The sequence below is a fragment of the Protopterus annectens genome, chromosome 1.part2 (assembly GCF_019279795.1).
Source record: "Protopterus annectens isolate FY-2018-M chromosome 1.part2, PAN1.0, whole genome shotgun sequence".
In the NCBI taxonomy this organism is placed as follows: Eukaryota; Metazoa; Chordata; order Ceratodontiformes; family Protopteridae; genus Protopterus; species Protopterus annectens.
In genome coordinates this window covers 395,716,217-395,736,251 of record NC_056727.1, presented here as the reverse complement: position 1 = coordinate 395,736,251, position 20,035 = coordinate 395,716,217, and the positions used below count along the sequence as shown (strand labels likewise).

The 20,035-nt window shown below is 40.0% G+C and overlaps 1 protein-coding gene across 1 annotated transcript in view; it reads right to left on the bottom strand.

Moving 5' to 3' along the window:
* The window catches only part of PLCB4 (phospholipase C beta 4), a 1,792,792-nt gene that overhangs the window by 1,332,450 nt on the left and 440,307 nt on the right, over positions 1 to 20,035 (bottom strand). Inside the window, exon 4 of the mRNA XM_044056592.1 lies at positions 9,018 to 9,077. Within this exon, the coding sequence (XP_043912527.1) occupies positions 9,018 to 9,077 (60 nt within the window). The remainder of the gene's footprint in view (positions 1 to 9,017; positions 9,078 to 20,035) is intronic.

Sequence of the window (20,035 nt, the reverse complement as noted above, 5' to 3'; positions counted from 1 at the left end):
GTGTTAATGCAACATATGTTCTGAATTGCTGTCATACACTTTGGGTGAAGTGCTAGAATGACAGGTTTGTTTCCATATACATTCTCTGACTATGTACACATTTGAATATCAGTTATATGTCATTGACAGTTGCCTACATTTCTTGGAACATCACACTGGATTTTCAGGGGAACAGGGTACCAAGCTGGTGATATGGGCCATTTATCTGGACATGCTGGACAGATTGGAACAGTTGTAGGGTATGAATATGCATACAACTTACAATATGAACATTCTAGCAAATTCTGTACTGTTGTTGGGTGTAAGTATGCATACAGCTTTCTATCTGAACATTGTATCAAAATCTGCACGGTTGTGGGGTATGATTATGCATACAACTTAGTAGCACTCCCAGGAATGAAACCCCTGCTGTGTGTGACAAAATATTATAGCTAACATCACAGTACACTGTGCTATCAGGGAAATGATTAAAGCTTTCGACTGTTTTCTATCTAAGTCTCCCTAACTTGTACAATATAGCTGAACTCTTGGCACTTCCAACATTGTTATGCAGGACTTCATGCCCATTTTATCTGCATACCACAGTGTGGGTGACACTGCTTAAGATACAACAGTACTATTTATAGTATGGAACAGATCACCAACATATGAGAGAAGAGTAAACAGAAGCACTCCATGGGTTATACCTTTATTCACAGACTATTACACATTTATTTCTACTGGTACAACACTTTCTAAGGCTTTTATATTTATTTGTTATGACAGTACATGCAGACTGATTACTAACCTGCCTCGCGATGCAGCCTTTGCTGCTTAGCATCATGGGCTTGTTGGTTTGCAGCCCACTCATCTGCAGCTGTCAGAGAAATGCAGTGATATTTAGCCATAACTATCCATAGTATACACAAGCTAGGCAATTATTTACTACTTAGTAGGATGAGTACTTATTCAGTCCTGGGGCACTGGGCATCTGCCGAGACTCCTGGATCCACTGTTCCAGTACATCCCCCCTCTGCTGCTTCAGGTCAGTATGGTGGTGCCTGACCTGCTCACCAGTCTGGAGGGTACCTGTGGTACTGGTGAGGCCACAGGCGAGACTGTCCCAGGCCTCCATTTTATACTGCGAGCCCTGGAACTGGCCCTGCAGTAGTCTCTGATCATGGTGTTTTACCAGGAGCTATACCATGATTTTTGACTCCTGGATGCCCCAGCGCTGTGCTCTAAATCGAGTGCCATCACCCACACCAGTCATTCTGCCTGAAGTAGGAAGCTACAACCAGTTATCGGCAGTATTCCCACCTGTGGGTTTTACATACGGCCATTTTCCCACACTTCCCCATGATTGGCCAGTTTTGAAAAGGCTAAGCTATAGGGCAGACCTGCTTACATGAGGTTGGCACTGCTTAAAGAGATATACCAATAGGCAGATTGAATCGGCTCCCCTACACCTTGCTTACACTTACTAACTTGAGCTGTGCTTCGGTTAGCATTGCTTAATAGTTAATTAGCACTATATTTGCCATTTGGCATTGATTTATTCTTTAATACAGGTTATATATGTGTCTGGTATCTGTGATTCCTGTGTACATACACTGTATGGGGACCTGGGGGCTTCTACACTTTATTACAATAACACCTCAAATCTATGCTTGCTGCAGTACTCCAGTTCACATATTTATGTTCTGCGGCAGGTTATCCAACATCACACTGTACATAGATTCAGTTCACATGTTTGGTTTGATTTTCCTATGGTGAGAATTCATTTGCTGATACCTCATGCATGTCTATTGCTATGATGGCTTAGTGGTTAACTGCTGTGACTATAGTGTACAGGGTCCTGAGTTAGAGCCTTGCAGATGCAGTTTACTTTGTTGCTGGGAAGAACGTGGGCCATTGGATCCAGAGTGATTAAGGCACTTTAAAGCAGTTGTAGGTGGGTTTGTGTGGGTTTGCACGACTGTAAGCGCTGCTAACCTCCGGTTACAGTTTCTTACACTCAGTTAGCTTCTACTTCCACTTAATCTGTACCCCCGTGCAAACACACTTAGACATGCTTACTACTGCTTATTTGTGCATAAACCTGCTTACTAGTGCCTTATTCATTATGACACTGACACTTCACATATGCATTTCATGCAGTAATCCAGTTCACATTTAAATGTTATTATGTAGGTTATACGGCAAAAGGATTCAGAAATATGTTCATATACAGATTTCGCATGGAAAATGATATGTGCTGCAGTGGGACTCGAACCTGGTGGTGGGGATATACGAACACCTATGAGCAGTCTCGCTCATTTATTTACACTTTCTTCTGTTCTACTTTGCAGGGGCGTGTTTATTCTGAGAGCTTTGCTCTCAGACACGCCCCCTGCTCTCGCTCACACTCAGTGTAGGATTTGGAGCTCAGGTAGCGCACCTTCATTAATATGCATGGTGCGTTGCCATCCTCCTTTTAAACTGCCGCTTACGTGCAGGACTAGTTTAGTCCTGCACATCAGTTTAGTAAATCCGGGGGATAGAGTAGGAAGAGAATGCAGAATGGTCCTATTCTGGAAGGCATGGCAGACAGAGTGCTCTGATGACCATAAGGATGGTTGAGAGGAGTAGGCAGGCATTTTCAGTTACCATGACAAAAGAAGCAGTAGTAGGAAGAGAAAAGTTAGTGCTACTGGGATTGTTGAGCAGTTTGTCAGGAGATTCCAATAGCCATTATAGTGATATGGGGGTAAGATGATGACTTTGAACATAAGCAGGCTGTATCAGTGTTAATGGGCCACATTAGGGGCCACATAGATACTGGTTTCAGGCATTTAGTTAAGGTAGTGTTGTTAAATCATTGACAAGAAGGGAAAGGAAATGCAGGATATACTATCATAGACATAATGCCTGGTGATTGGGTTATGCTCATTTAGCTGTGAGGCTGGAGAGGGTAAGCCTATTGCTACTAGGCTGTATGGAGCTAGTGCAAGCAGATCAATCACTGTGAAGGTATAAGGGCCATTGGCATAGGTTGCAGCTTTTACAGGCACAGGGATATGTAGTGGATGACACTTGTAAGCAGTATGTAAATGATGTCAGAAGGACTCTAAACAATATTAGGATGGAACGTCTGCCTTTCCAATTTTTGTTTTTTGCTTTTACTTTACACTGCAAAACTTGAAATTGCAAAGTCTGCTAAGAAACAATAGACATTGCAAAGTTACCAAATGTACAGCTGCACAATAACTCAGCCCAAAAATATGTTGTAAAAGACACAGTGAAACTGCTGTGGAACAGATGGATAAAGAAAGGAATTTTACAAGCATTTTTCCTTATCCTAACGTGGATTGTGAAGATAATCAGCAGGCATTTCAGAGGAAAATGAGAAGGGAAAGTTACTAGACAACATGGAAAATGCTCCAGTCTGGGAACTAAGAACAGATGACTGGACACAGGAGAGGAATGATAACTACTACAATTATGTGCCGTCATTCAAGGACAGAACTGTGCAGTGAGAGCCATTACCAACAAGACGATGCTAACTTCAAAAGGCATAAAAGATGTCATATTAAACTTTGTGAGAAGAATCAAAACTCATAAAAGCATGTATAAAGGAAAATGTCATTTATTCAGAGAAAGCATTGAGTACTTTGGTCAAAATCTGTCATACATGCAGTGGTAAACATCATAGATTCAAGTAAGTCTTACACACAGCCATCAGAAAGTCACAAGCTCAAATATCAATGCATCGCAATTCATGAATAATGAAGCCCATATAAATCCAGGTGAGCTTTATGTCACCTTTAAAAATTCTAATGATGTGAGTACCAAACCCACAGATTAAATCTGTGAATATAAAGAACATCACAAATAATGAAAAGCCAAAACCAAGTATGCTGAGCTGTAACATGGCAGCAAGATGCGGCAATGAAGAAGCAGCAGAAGAGGACAAGTTTACCTTGTCTTTGTATAAGGAATAATAACCACCTAATACATACATTTATATGTAGGGCAAGCTTCACTTTCAGCTCCTGGGGCTATGCCACCTCATTATACCTTTCCAAAATCTATATAATTTCCAAGGTTTTACTGATGTAACACAAAGTGCAAGAATTTAATTTGAAGGGCAATGCAGCCTGACGTTTTATAGATATGTATGTGTTTGTGTGGGCATACAACCACAAGTAGAGGAATACAATAAGGCCTGTTCTGTTGCATAATAACTATGACAGAGTATCAGTATAATATGAAAAGTAATGCAGCCTCAGTGTCTGAATATATATATATATATGTGTGTGTGTGTGTGTGTGTGTGTGTGTGTGTGTGTGTGTGTGTGTGTGTGTGTGTGTGTGTGTATATGGTTCTACCTCACATAAACGAAACACCAAAACACCGACAACGCAATCACCGAAACCACATAACCGACAGTACAAAAACACGAAATTCCACATGCCCGACAACGAAATAACCGACGGTACACAAACACGAAACCTCATACACTTCACACACCACAATCAACAAACAAAACACATACCGCGGCCAAAAACCACATACTCAACACAAGCACACCAAAATCCCTACAAACCCACACTAAACCTCACATACACAACTACCTACAACCCTAACCCAAACCCTAACCCTAAGATCCGTCACCACACACTTACCTGGCCCGCCCCTAACCCTAACTCACTTATCCGCCCCTAACCCAAACACAATCACTAAGACACCCTACCTGACCTGGCCTCCCTAACCCTAACTCACTTATCCTGCCCCTAACCCAAACACAATCACTACCCACTTACCTGACCGCCGCCCCTAACCCTAACTCACTTAACCCACCCCTATCCCCACAGACCGTCAATATCCACTACCTTACTTGCACCCCAATGTCGATACTTACATAGCCTTTTCCCATGTCGGCATCTCGGCGCCGGTGCTTTCATCCGCCGGGTCGGTCTTCTGCACTGTCGATCTTCTGGGTCCCGCGGTCTTCTCAGCTGATCTTCTGGGGCTCGCGATTTCGATGTTCCGCGTGTCGTTGAAGTGAGGTAGAACCAGATATATATATATATATATATATATATATATATATATATAAAATATAGATATAGTTGAAATGATCTAAACACATTAATATCTAAACACAATACAGACAAAAAAAATCTAAACTCAAAACTATCTAAACACAAAATGTCATCAAAACTGAAGTTATACTAAGAAAATGTTTATGCCCTTTCCCAGCTGCTGTTTGACCTGGGAGTTGATACATATTATTAACAGGGGGTGGGGAGTTGCAAGACAAAATGTTGACAAATATAATCACATCTAAACTCAGTGTTTTTCCAGGATGGCAAGCTCTCCTTTCACCTGCACACCCTCTATTAATTATACATACCAGCAGTGGGGGACGGGTGCAAATCGCAAATCCTTTCTTAGTATAAGTTCAATTTTGTTGACATTTTGTGTCCTAGATATTTTTGTATTTAGATATTTAAGTCTTTAGATATTAGTATGTTTAGATCATTTTAAGTAAACCCATATATATATATATATATATATATATATATATATATATATATATATATATATATATATATTTTTTTTTTTTTTACATACAAATATCTTCATTAGTTAATACAATATGGAATTGTTCAGGGATTAATTCTCAGCTCCATAGCCACACTAAAGGAAACTATTTTTGCTGAATTACATCATCACTACAAGTCTTTCAGAAGAGTTGGATTAATGGAAAGATATCCTTTGTTCATTTTATATATTTTATAATTTTTAATCATGAGAAAATATGAGAGTATGCAGAAGGTGGGTGCCGAGAGAGAGAGGCATGACTGGTTTTGACATGTTGTACTCTGTCTTTAGAACTGAAACTTCCATTTAAACATTTGAAATTAATGCATGCACGATTTCTGTTTTGTTTTTGCTTTAAATTGTACTCTTTTTTCAAACATCTAATTATCTGCTTCATTTGATGACTATACTTAAAATGTCAGAAATCATGATCTCACATGCTCAAGTAGTCATTTTTTATCTTGTGTTTCATAGGTTCATACGTTCATAGGTTCATACTAGGCTATCTGCCCAAGGGCATTTATAAGCCTAGCCCATAGTTATGTGGCTTTCGCCACCCCTTTAGTTTGAATAAAAACTATGCCTATCATTTTTCTGTGCCTCTGTCAAGCAGTGACACTGAAGTAATCCCTGGGGTATATCTGCGATCTCCCATCCATTGGTCAAGATTCCTCTTGAACAAGGCCAGCGAGGTGCTCTGCCTCACATGTAACGGGATTTTGTTCCACAGCATAGGGAGTCTCTGGGTGATGAATCTGTCCCTCCAGCACGTTCTATTTATAACCGTGTCAAGGTTTAAGTCTCTCGCCCTTGTGGTTCTGAGGGATCTAGATTTATTGAGGTGAAGCATATTCATCAAATCTGGGTTTGACATGGCCTTATATGTCAGGCACAGGTCACCTCTGAGCAAGCGGTATGAGACTGAATAGAGCTGGAGTTCTTTCAGTCGGGCAGCATAAGACATATTTTTGAGACCCTTTATCCTTTTGGTGAGGAACTTTTGGGGCCTTTCAAGCTGCAGCAGGTGTCTGGTCAGATACATTCCGAACGGGCATTGTACTCAATCATAGGTCTAATGAGTGATGAGTACAGGGGACGATGACCTCCCTTGATCTAGATGTGAATCCCTTCATGATCAGGTGGGCGATATAGAAGGTTTTCCTAACTACTTTAGCAACATGAGTGTCAAACGAAGGCTACTGTCAACTTGGGTCCCCAGATCCCTGATGACTTTTCTGTGCTCAGTGGATTGCCACCTATATGGTAGCTAGGGGTAACCTTGTTTTTCCCGAAGGGTATGACTATGCATTTTTGGCGTTTAACTTCAGGCCATGGCTCTGGCACCAGTTATCCGTTTCTGTGAGGCCCTTCTGGAGGATATCTGTGTCAGATGTGTTTTCGACTATGGCCCAGTTTGCAGTCATCTGCAAACTTTGTCAGCCATAACCCTCCTGTGTTTGCTTGTACTTCAGAAAAGTAGATGCCGAACAAGAGTGGACCCAGGACTGAGCCCTGTGGGACACCACTTGTGACAGGCTTTGAGTCTGACATGGCTCCAGCAACTCTGACCCTGTGGGTTCTGTCACTTAGCCAGTTTGCAACCCATCTTGTGATGTATGGGTTTACATTCAAGCTGATGAGTTTTTCGATGATACCTGAGTGGGGTATTGTGTCGAAGGCCTTTGCCAGGTCGAGGTAGGCTGTATGGACTGCCTTTCCCTCATCAATGGCCTTGGTGACTGTCTCGAAAAAGTCAACCAAGTTTAATTGGCAGGATCTGCCTTTGACAAAGCCAAACTGGGTTGGATCCAAAGTCTGCAAGTTCCCTATGTCTTTATTTATGAGTTCCATTATGATCCTCTCCATGGCTTTGCAGATAAGGCTTGTCAAGCTTCATTTTTACTTATATCCCATAAGCATGCTATTTTTTCATACCAGACCTCCTTTTAGGTTATTTGTATGATTGGTGAGATAATACTTATGGCATTATGATGAAGCACTGATAGAACCTTTGTAGTTAATGGTATTTATAGGACCTTAGGGAGAAGTGTTATGAATTTCCATTATTGTTATTATAATGGTGATGACAATGATGATGATTATTATTATTGTTTATGTATTTATTTACTACATGCCACAGCAGCATAACTGAGAGATACTGAGTAAAGTGAAATGGCTGCTATCGATCAAATATCTCTGGTTTTCCATATCTTTAAGTTGCAAGGGAGCAAAAGAATGCTGGTCTGGGCTAGTATCACAGAGTTTATCCATGTTAAATACTTTCATTCTATAATGTAAGGAACTTCTTCAGAACTGAAAGTTACATCATTTTCCTGTGCCATAAAAGCACTTCCTGTTACATAACAGACAACATCAAAGTACATTTGAACAGTACACTTAGTCATTTGAACAGTGCTCTTAAAGTTAGAGAACCCTTTTAAATATATTAAAAATAATTGCGATACTTGCTTTCACAAATATAAATATAAAATATAAACACACTTGTAAATAAAAACATAAAAACATTTACATTATTAATATATGGACTTCAGCTCTGAAGAAGTTCCTTGCATTATGGAATGAAAGAGCTTAACTTGTTGATTGAACTCTGTGATTCTAGCCCAGACCTTCACTTGTTCTTTCAGATTTGTTGGTACATTGTTTTTTGGATATCTTTTTGTTCATCTTTAAGGTACTAAATCAGGATTCCTTATATTTTGCAAACAAGCAGGCCCCACTGCCTGTCAGTCTTTAACCTTAGATTGCTTTCATTGTCTAATCCCTCGTATCCAACCCTCCGAACAAGACTTCACTGCATGAACAATAGCTTTATGTAACTGCTCTTCAAACACTGGAATCCATTCAAGCTCATATTGCAGAAAGTAATTATTTTTCAGTTATTAGAACATGCCTTAAGAGTGTTCCATTCAAAGAAACATTTTACAAATGCTTTCAAAACAGAGGTATACATAATCATTGGAACTATTTTACATCCTTTTACACTACCACACAAATAAGGACATAGGTATAACCTCCTCTTCTTTTGGACTGTAAATCTCTTCTTTTTATATCATATTTCTCCAGTCCTTTTCCGACTGTTTCTACCTCCTTAACTACCTTACAAATATCATATCAGTGCATCTAGCTAGTGTTTTGATATTCATCTCTCTCTCAGTCCTCTCCTCAATGTGTTAATCATTCTGCATGTAATATACATGTATAATAACAATGCATGTTCAGCTTTGTATAAGAACTAAATATTAATGGTCTTATCATTTTAACTTATTGTACCATTAATTTGTCCATACTATGGGGCTAAGATTGAAACTGGTCCAATTGGATTAGCAGTTTATCCCTGTAAACAAATAAAAATAAACACATTTAACACATTATATATTTGACTTTACATTTTCCTGAAATAATGTAAGGATTTATCTTTAGTATCTTACCTTTGGGACTGCTCCTACTCGGATACTGTTGATCAAGGAACATTCTAAAACTTGGCCTTCCTGAAAAAAAGAAAGTATTGTGTTAATTATATTAACATCACAAAAGAAAGTTAATAAGTTGATTCTACACAAAAAAGACTTGCAGTGAAATCATTATGTTGCTTTCAACATGGGCAGGTAATGTGCTAAAGGGGACTCCAACAAACTAAAGCAATTATAGGAAAGTATTACAAAAATGACTTGGCCAGAAACATTAATGATAAGATAGATTGAAAAAATAACATTAATGATTCGTATTATCATGGAACATATAAATAAAGACATTGGCAACCTTCAAACACTGGGCCCCACCCAGTTTGGGTTTGTGAAGGGCCGATCTTGTCTCCTGAACCAGATTGACTTCTTTGAATTAGTCTCCAGAGCTGTGGACAAAGGTAAGGTGGTCCACACAGCCTATCTGGTCCTCTCTAAGGCCTTCGACACCATCCCCCACTCTGGAATCATACATAAACTTACTAAGCTGGGCATTAATCCCTACATCACTCGATGGGTTGCCAACTGGCTTACTGATAGAACCCACACTGCAAAAGTAGCCGACTCCAAATCCAGCTCCAGACAAGTGACAAGTGGAGTACCTCAGGGTTCAGTCCTGGGACCGCTCTTGTTTGGCATCTACTTCTCTGAAGTACAGGCCAACATTAAGGGACTTTGGCTAACAAAGTTCGCAGATGACTGCAAACTGGGAGCCATTATTGAATCCCCAAATGATGTAGCTATTCTACAAAAGGGCCTTACAGAAAGAGATGCTTGGTGCCAGAGCCATGGGCTCAAGCTCAATGCCAAGAAATGTATAGTTATCCCCTTTGGGAAAAAAACATGTACCCATGAATTACCACATAGGTGGCAGTACACTAAACACCGAAAGTGTGATAAGAGACTTAGGGACACAGGTTCGATAACCACATCACCACAGAAGTCAGGAAATCCTTCTATGTGGCACACCTCATCACTAAGGGCTTTTGATCCAGAAAAAAGGAGGTCATTGTCCCACTGTACTCATCCCTCATTAGACTCATTATAGAATACAACGCCACATTTGGTATGTACCCCTCAAGACATCTGCAACAACTGGAAAGGCCGCAGGAAATACCTCACTAAAAGAATCACAGGCCTAAAGCAGATGTCCTATCCTGACCATCTAAAAAAAACTCCAGCTATACGCTGTCACATATCATCTACTCAGAGGCAATCTCTGCTTAACATACAAGGCCATGTCAAACCCAGAGCTGTTGGACATGCTACACTTAAAGAAATCCCAATCCCTCAAAGCCACATGCTCCAGGGATCTAAACCTTGTCATCACAATGAACAAAACCTGCTGGAGGGATAAGTTACTGACCCAGAGAATCCCCAGACTCTGGAATAGACTGACCATACATGTCAAGCAGAGCGCTTCTTTGGCCCTCTTCAAAAGGAACCTTGATGTTTGGATGGGAGATAGGAAATTTACCCTGGGGATCATGTCAGTCCCCCATGCTAACAGGGGTCCAGGGAAGTAAATATTGCGGGAAGAAATAGCCAGGGAATTGTTATAGCTAGGCTTGTATAGGCCCTAGGGCTGATAGCCTTGTACCAAATTATGAACCTATGAATCTATGAACCCATGAAAAAATAAATATTTCTCTCTTTAAAAAAATATTTCTGGGTAGCAGCTCTTGGTGACATATATCATTTATACTGAAATTAGTAACCAACAATGCATATCAGAAACTAAGTTAGACCTTGTATTTTATGAAAATGTTACTTAGTCATTTTTCTCCTAAATATATTAGTTTTCACAAAAGCTGAGAAAGCAGCATAGCTGCCATAGCCAGAAAGTGCCATTTGCCTACTCAGAAGCATAGAGCTGCTACAAAGACTGGCTGTCAGTGAAGGGCTAATTTTTGAGTATATTGCGATCTGTATCTGAGAGATGAATTACCAATTGAATACTGGTCCATTGCTCCATTCATTGTGATGTGATATTAGAAAGTAGCCGGGATTAATTAACCATTTATCTCAGGTGTATAAGAAGTATTCCCTTCCTCATTTTATAGGTCCATTCATTGCCAAATATTTAGAGGTTAACAAGTTTTTACTAAGCATATGGTACAGCAGACCACTGAGGAGCACAAGCCAATTTCATTGATGACCCAGAACACTGTCTGGTGAACTGACATGCTCAGAATCACATAATAGGGAAATGGTAGTTTGGGAGTATCAGTCAGTGTATTGCAGGGAGCGGCTTGTAACAGCCCTTTAAGACTTCAGTGCCTTAATCCTGTCTCTAACTACAGACACATGAAGAAGACCAACTATGGGCCTTGAAGCCCCAATTCTGCACTCCTGAGACTCATTGAACCATCTGAGCTAGTTAGATATTTGACACATAAATATGTTTTCAAGCGTGGCAGCTGAACAAATACATTTTGCATGTACATAACTGCTACGGCATCATCATTACAGGAGATTAGTGCCATAATCACTGCAAAAGTCATCAACAACTTTTTCATTGATTAGTTGAAGCAGCAGTCTAATGAAAAAAAAAACAACTAATAACTCAGAACTCGAATTTCTGCAAAGGGCTTGTACCTTCTATAACATACTGAGAACGATCTATCGTAATCCACAATATTTGTTATTCTAACATCAAATCACTGTACTGTGGGAGAAAAGGTAGTTTTACAGATGCAGTAAATTCATATTCAGTCTGCTGGACTTGATGAATGTAGACTCATCAGTTTCAGTTTTGATCGCTCATTTAGATATCATTTAAATGGATATATGACTCAGATCTATTATAAATGTTAGAATAGTCTAACTTCTGATGTGAACTCAAACAATTTTAATAGAAAGTTAAATCTAACTGTAATAATAGTGATCATGTCACATAACTAATGAAATCTCCTTCTTAACTCCCTTTACACTGACTCTTCTGTATCGCTTATTAACAAGCAATACAGCAAACACCTTGTAAATATATATATATATCTATCTATACCCATCTATATATATATATATATATATATATATATATATATATATATATATATATATATACGTGTGTGTGTGTGTGTGTGTGTGTGTGTGTGTGTGTGTGTGTGTGTGTGTGTGTGTGTGTGTGTGTGTGTGTGTGTGTGTGTGTATGTTGTAGCAATTGTGCTCTGTTGTGCCATTCAGTACAACCTGGGCTAGGTCCGCAAATGATCATTTTGATCAGTACTCTATTCTAGTAAGCAAAATAAAGCATAGCATTATTTGACTAATATTGAATTCAACATATTACATGATAAATTGTATTCTGTTTTGCAGATTACTCTTATAAACAAAATTTGCAGTATGGTTTTATTTTAAGTCTTTGTTGTACTGCATATTGCTTGGAAAGAAACACTGAAAGACATCTGTGTTGATAGTAAACTTAAATAAATTGATTGCATTCACTGAATACCAAAACAATAATACTTTCTAGTGGTGGTAGGTTCCAGTTAATAGATTTTTTTTTGTTATCCATTTTCTTTGCAAACCCAAGGAACAGACAGTTTTTAATGAATTAATGTCTTTCAATTTTATTGGAGCATTTCTGCCTATGACTCCACTGGAAATCCTCTCTCCTCAGTTGATCCATTTAAGATGGAAGAAGGCTTTATGGAAAAATTGTGAATGCAAAATGTAGAGCAAGAATTTATATAAAAATACATACAGATGTGCAGCTGATATCCTGGCAGCTAACCGGAACTGCATAAGAGCACTGAATATACCCACCAGCAATGCATTAAACTGCACTACTACTTACTGTAATTAATAGTAAATGACTGAGCATTTACATGTCAATCAGATGCAATTACTTTTGCTATGTCCTATGCTCTTAAAAGTTATAATTCAGTGCCATTGCAATGATATTTTTACACCATGATTGTAAGCTAGCTTTGGTAACAAATATTCAGAAAATAAACTACTCCTATTAAAACTGTAATTCTGTTACACTAGCATAATCAGCTAAATGACATGCAAGCATCTGGAACACAAAAGGTTACATCTCCAGAAAATTTGCTTCTGATTCACAGTTTATGGATTTTTTAAAGAGATTGTATATTGATTCCAGATTATGAAACAATTTTATAATGTCCTGCCTTCAACCATGAAACTTTTATATGAGTTTTCCATTTACTTGCAAATCTATATTTTTATAGTAACTTCATATGTTTCACTAACCCTTGGAAACAGCCAAGTGTTCATTTTTCTAACCAAGTACATTTCAATCATGTTAACAGAGATGACACTCATCGATATTTATATACATAACAGCAAAACATCTGGGTAAAACAGAATATGGGGGGCTGTTTGAATACTTCTTTTAAAAAAAAAAAAACAGTTACTTTATATTTAATCAGAAAACATTAGATACTCATTTTTTTTAACTGAGCAGCACCATTTTTGCATATAATAGCTAGTAAACCGTAACACTTTTCTAGTTCCATAATAACTGTAGAAACATTGCAGATAGGGAAGCAATTAAAAAAAGTAATCCTACAAGATGAAATAACTGTTATTTGTAAACCCCTTTCCATTTGAGAAATGTAGTCAATCGGAGTGGATAGATACATGCATGCAAATGAACAAAAGTGCATATATGAAGTGGATGGATTACACAGAAAATACTACTGTTCTACACCATGGAAAACTGAAAAGCAAGCATCAGTTCATTAAATTCAAGATGCAGTTGCATTTTTACAGAAGCAGGCTGTTCATCACTTCCCGTCAAGTATTTTTTTATTCATAATATAAATACAGGAAACAGAAGCAGAGGTGTATGGAGGGACAGTTAAATTACAAATCAGAATAATAAAACATTTAAAAGCATTACAATGAAAATTCAGAGATAGAGTAACAATGAAAGCTAAATAAGCCAAAAAAGAAAACATGTCTGCCAGATTACTTTATCTTGAAAGAAGAAAACATCTAAATCACCTCCTATATTTATGTTGAACTTCTTATGAAAAATATGACTAAAATAGGAGAATGCATCACCCTGCAAATCTGAGTCCATAAAGAACTTTTTGGACATCTCAGTAATATTGAAGGCATTGAGAAAGTTGAGTTTCAAAAACACTTGTCATGTTGTTTCATAGGCTCATATGAGATTACTAGACTTAAGGGCCCTTACAAGCCTAGCCAAGTTCAACTTATGTTTCCAAGGGTGTCTGATTCAAGCAGGCACTAAAATCAGCACCTAATGCCCCTGTCCAAGAGGAACACGGGTGGACCCCCCAGGGTGAATTTCCAGTTACCCGTCCAATTATCCAAATTACAGTTAAATAGGGAGAATGAGAGGCTTTGTTTAATGTGAAGGTTCCAAAGCTAGGGCAACCTATGTGAGAACAATCTGTCTCTCCAGCAAGTTCTGTTGATTGTAACATACCAGGTTAAGGTCCTTTGAGTGAGTGACCCATGTGCCATTTTACTGGTGAGTGTGCAACATTTCCATTAAAGCTGAGTCAGAGATTGCTCTATGTTCAAGGCATGGGTCACCTCTGAGCAGTCTGTATGACACAGAGTAAAGTGACAATGATTTCAGTCTGTCCACATAAGACAGATCTTTAAGACCCTGAATTTTCTTTGTAAGGAACCTTTGTGGTCTCTCCAATCGCTGCAGGTATTTGGAAAAGAACATACCAATGGGAGCATTGTACTCTACTATTGGCATGATGAGGTAAGATTATTGGTTATAACCTCTTTTTTTTGAAGGCAATGCCCTTACTTATAAGATGAGCAATACAAAATGCTCTTCTTACCACTGTGGACACATGGTGATCAAAGATATGGTTGCTGTTATTCTGTGTTCCCAGATCTCTCACCGCTGACTGTGTGCTTAGGGCATTGCTATTGATGTGGTAGTTTGCAGGAACAGCACCCTTGCCAAAGGGGATGATAATACAGTTTTTTGCATTAAGTTTAAGACCCTGACTTTGGCACCAATCATTAGTCTGCGTAAGACCTTCTTGCAGAATGTTGACATTGGTAGGGATTTTAGTGATCGCTCACAGTTTGCAGTTATGAACAAACTTTGACAGCCACAGTCCTTTAGTTTTAGTCTGTACTTCTGAAAAGTAGATTCCTAACAGTAGGGGTCCCAGAACCAATCCCTGTGGAAAACCACTGGCTATGGATCTGCTGGAGGAGGTGGAACCCCCTATTTTGAGCATATGAGTTCTATCAGTGAACCGTTTGCAACCCACCTGACAATATATAGGTTGATACCCAGCTGGGTGAGTTTATCAATGATGCCTGAGTGGGGAATTGTGTCAAAGGCCTTGGCTAAGTCTAGGTACACCGTATGCACAGATTTGCCCTCATCTAGCACTTTGGTGACTGTCTCAAACAAGTACAACAAGTTTAACAGGCATGATCTCTATTTGACAAAGCCAAACTCGGTAGTGGTTGAGCAACTGGATATTTCCTATATCTTTGCTAATAAGGTCCATGACGATTCATTCCAAGGGCTTGCAGATAAGTCTGTTAAGGCTAATGGCTCTATAGTTCCCAGGGTCAGTGGATTTACCCCCTTTGTGCAAAGAGATGATGGTAACTGTTTTTCATTCTGCTGGGACAAAGACACTGATTAGGTTGTGACTGAAAAGTGTGCCCAATGGTGATGCTAATTCTTGTTTTAACCCATGTAGAACTCTGCTCAGGATGTTGTCTGGTCCCATATAGGCTGTGTTTTTGGCCTTGGAGAGGGTGTTTAAGACATGCTCCTCGGGGATACTAGGTGGGCGACAGGTGTTAAGGATGCTTTGAGGTATATGTGGTGGGGACAGGGCATGACGTTTTCACTGAACCTGTCAGCCAACAGGTTTGCTATATCCACAGGTTCTGGTATATGTAGTACCATTAACTATGAGTTCAGTGCAAATCTGGGCCTCACCTTTGAGGTCACAGATGTAACTAAAGAATGCTTTGAGGTTACTTTAGTTAGGGAAGCTAATTGTGATTTATAGTTAACGTTGGAGGACTTTACTAGGAGTATTATTTGTTTGTTTATATTGAGGAGGGAGTGTTTCCAGTTTTGAAACTGTTCCCTTCTTCTCTTAGACAGCAGCTTCTTTCCCCTGTTTTATAGCTATTAGTGGCAATTGCCCATTAGGCATGTTTGTTTTTCCATGAAAATCTTGCTTTGGTTCTATCAGGTACAGCAGAATCAATAAAATTTTACAGGTGCTTGTATAAAGGATTGGTGTATAACTCTGCATAGGTGTCTGTTGCATCAGGGGGGGGGGACTATGAAGCTATTTATGCTGTGATGTATGAGGTTGTAATTGGCCTTGGAGAAGTTTTTTAGTCTAGTTGTTGCAAAGGGGGGGGAGGGGTCTTGTATTATAGTTACTTCTAGCGAGAGTGATTTGTGGTTAGATCTCACCAGAGATGGCCACACACTGGGGGTGGTGCAGTGGTCCTCCATGATGGCGAGCACCAGATCCAGGATGGTTGAGTCCCTTGTGGGTGTGCCAACCAGCTGGTCCAGGGCATTGGAGTTAATGAAGTCCAGGAACCTTTGGGCAAATGAGTTATAACATGTATAATTTACCCAGTCAATAGATGGGTAATTGAAGTCACACAAAAAGTACAGTTATGTACACTTACCATAAATGTATATGTTCAAGGGTATTCACTGTTGCAATCATCACTTTTGTGTTATCTGCTTGCAGTAGCCCTCAGTCGGCTTGATTAACAAAGTCTTGGGTCCTGCGTCGGTTGCTGTCCCTTCTTCCATGATGTCAGGTTGTCAGGGGTATAAAACATGCAGCTGACGCCATTACATCAATTTTTATTGCACCAGATGTCAGGTGCCCCCTTAATGGGAAGCAATTAAATCTATATACAAGGTTATACCTCCAACAAAAAAAGCAAATACACCAAAAAGATTTTGAAGATAGTAAAGGAAAGTAGAGGTATATCCAAAAAAGAAAAGGAAGGAAGCTGGAGGGAAGGTTACCAGGACTGCAACAGTGAATACACTTGAACATCTACATTTATGGTAAGTGTACACAATTGTACTATGTTCTTTGTGTTTCACTGTTGCAGTCATCACTTTTGGGTAGATTCCCAAAGCCAAGGATGGGAGGAGGAATTTAAATAGAATTAATACCAGCTAAAAGGCCCTGCAAGACTGCAGTGGCAAAACCAGCTCTGGATTTAGAGAAAATTGGCAGATGGCAATGCTTGGTGAAAGTATGTACAGAACTCCAAGTAGCAGCTTCTAGGATGTCCCTGGTAGGGACGCCTCTGAGAAAGGCTGTAGAGGTAGATGCAGCCCTGGTTGAGTGGGGTCTGATCCCCTGCGGGATAGGTTTTCAGTGGTGTTTGTAGCAAAAAATAATGCAATGGCCTATCCATTTGGAAACAGTTTGCTTTGAAATAGCCTTCCCCTCTGCCCCCGCAGCAAATGCCACCAGCAGTTTATCAGATTTCCTTTGAGGTTTAGTTCTATCCAAGTAGAATCTAAGTTGCCTGTACATGTCTAAGCAGTGCAGAATCCATTCCCCTTTGTTCTGTGGATTAGGAAAGAAAGTTGGCAAATGTATGGACTGATTAAGGGCCACATCAGATACCACCTTGGGCATGAAGGAGAGATTGGTCCTGAGGGACACCCTGTCCGCATGAAAGATGATGAAAGGCTCCACTGCCATGAAGGCCTGTAATTCAGATACCCTTCTTGCTGAAGTGATTGCTAAAAGGAAAGCTGTTTTCCAAGAAAGGACTTTTAAGTCCACAGTGGCAGCTGGCTTGAAAGGAGGAAGGGTGAGCTTTTCCAATACAAAGTTGAGGTCCCAGGCTGGAGTTGGAGCTCTCCTTGGTGGTTGTCAATTTTTGGCCCCTTTGAGGAACTGCTTAAGCAGTGGATGAGAGAAGAGGGGTGGTTCTGTGTTATAATGAGCTGAGATGGCTGAGGCATGAATTTTGATGGAGGAGAAAGACAGGCCCTTATGAAGCAACTCAGTTAAGTATTGTAAGATCTGATGTAAATTGGGCACTGTTGTGCTCATCCCTTGAGATTGGTTCCAGGCACAGAATCTTTTCCATTTTTCAGCATAAGACTTTCTGGTACTAGGCCTCCTTGCCTCTAAAATGATATCCATCACTGGTTTACTGAGGGATGGTAAAGGAGAAATTATGTAATTAGCCAGGCTGCTAGATTCAGTGTTTGAAGTTGAGGATGGAGAATTCGGTTCTCCTGCTGAGACAATAGAGTAGGAGTCTGGAGCAGGTGCCATGGGGCCCACAGTGACACACTGCACAAGAGGGGGTACCAGTGTTGGTGTGGCCAGTCTGGTTCAATCAAAATCATCCTTGGTTTGCCCTGTTTGATCTTTAGTAGTACTTTGGAGAGCAGAGGCAGAGGAGGAAAGGCATAAACTGATAGGTTTTTCCAGCTGAAAGACAGGGCATCCACTTTCAAAGCTTGTTTGTGGGGAGTCCTTGTGCAGAATTTGTCCAACTGATAGTTTTGGGGGGAGGAAAACAGGTCTATATCTGGGCTCCCCCATTTGCTTGTCAACATGTTGAAAATCCTTGGTTCCAGTTTCCACTCATGTGGGTCCATGAGGTTTCTGCTTAGTTCGTCTGCCAGTGTATTTAGTTTTCCTGGCATGAATTGAGCTTGTAAATGTACCTGATAACTCAGGGCTGTGTTCCACAATGCCATGGCTAGTCTGCAGATGTGGTAAGAATGTGTACCCCCCTGCTTGTTTATGTACCACATAACAGTGGTGTTGTCCATCTTTATCATTAATTGTCCTGGAAGAATGTGGTCCTTAAAGGCTGTCAGAGCATTCTGTACAGCTAACATTTCTTTTTGATTGATATGCAGGTGCATTTGACTTGGGTTCCATTTGCCCTGAATGCACTTCCCTGCCAGGTGTGCCCCCCATGCATAGTCGGATGCATCTGTTGTTAATGTTTGGGCGGCAGGAGGTAGCATGAATGGTAGTCCCCTGTTTTGGTGGCAGGCCTCAGCCCACCAAAGGAACACTAGGCATAGGCAAGGTATGATAGGAATCATTGCCTCTAGATTCTGTGAATGTTGACACCATAGGCTTTTGAGATACCATTGCAGTTTCCTCATATGCAACCTTGCATATGGAATTAGAAGAATGCAGGAGGCCATGAACCTGAAGGCTTGCAGTATTTGATTTGCTTATAACTGGGTTTTTGTGGCCACTTGTTTGAAGTAGGTTGTTAAATTAATCCGTTTCTCTGGCATGAGGAAAGCCATCTGGGAAGTTGTATTCAAGCTTGCTCCCAGGAATATAATTTGTTAACAGGGGTACCAGTTGTGATTTTTTTTCATTTATGGTGTACCCTAGACAAGTCAGTACCCTTTGAACAAAGGCCAGATGATTCAAAAGTATGTCCTGGCTTTCTGCCTGAATTAGACAATCGTCCAGATATGGGTATATTTGAATATTTCTTTGCCTGCAGAATGCAATGACTGGAGATAAGCACTTTGTGAATACCCTGGGCACAGTAGATAAGCCAAAGGGCAATGCAGAGAACTGATAGTGCATGTAGCCTGCTTTGAAGCATAGGTATTTTCTGCAAGACTCCCTGATAGGGATGCGCAGGTATGCTTCTTTTAAGTCTAGTGTTGCCAACCATGCATCTTTGCCTAGCATAGGAAGCAGCTGGTGAAGAGTCAGCATCTAAAGGTATTTAGAGTAGAAAGGTCCAGGATAGAACGCCATGTATTGCCTTTTCTGGGTACCAGGAAAAGTCTCGAATAGAACCCTTGTCCCTTTTCCTCTTTTGGAAGCAACTGAACAGCCCCCATGCTTAAGAGAGAGAGTACTTGATTTTGGGCCTCTGCCTACTGATTTCGGGGGTAGATCTGGCCACCCGCTTGGTGTTGGTAAGGTGTGGAAGTGAAATCTGTATCCTTGGGACACTATATTTAAAACCCATTTGTCTTGGGTAATGAGTTC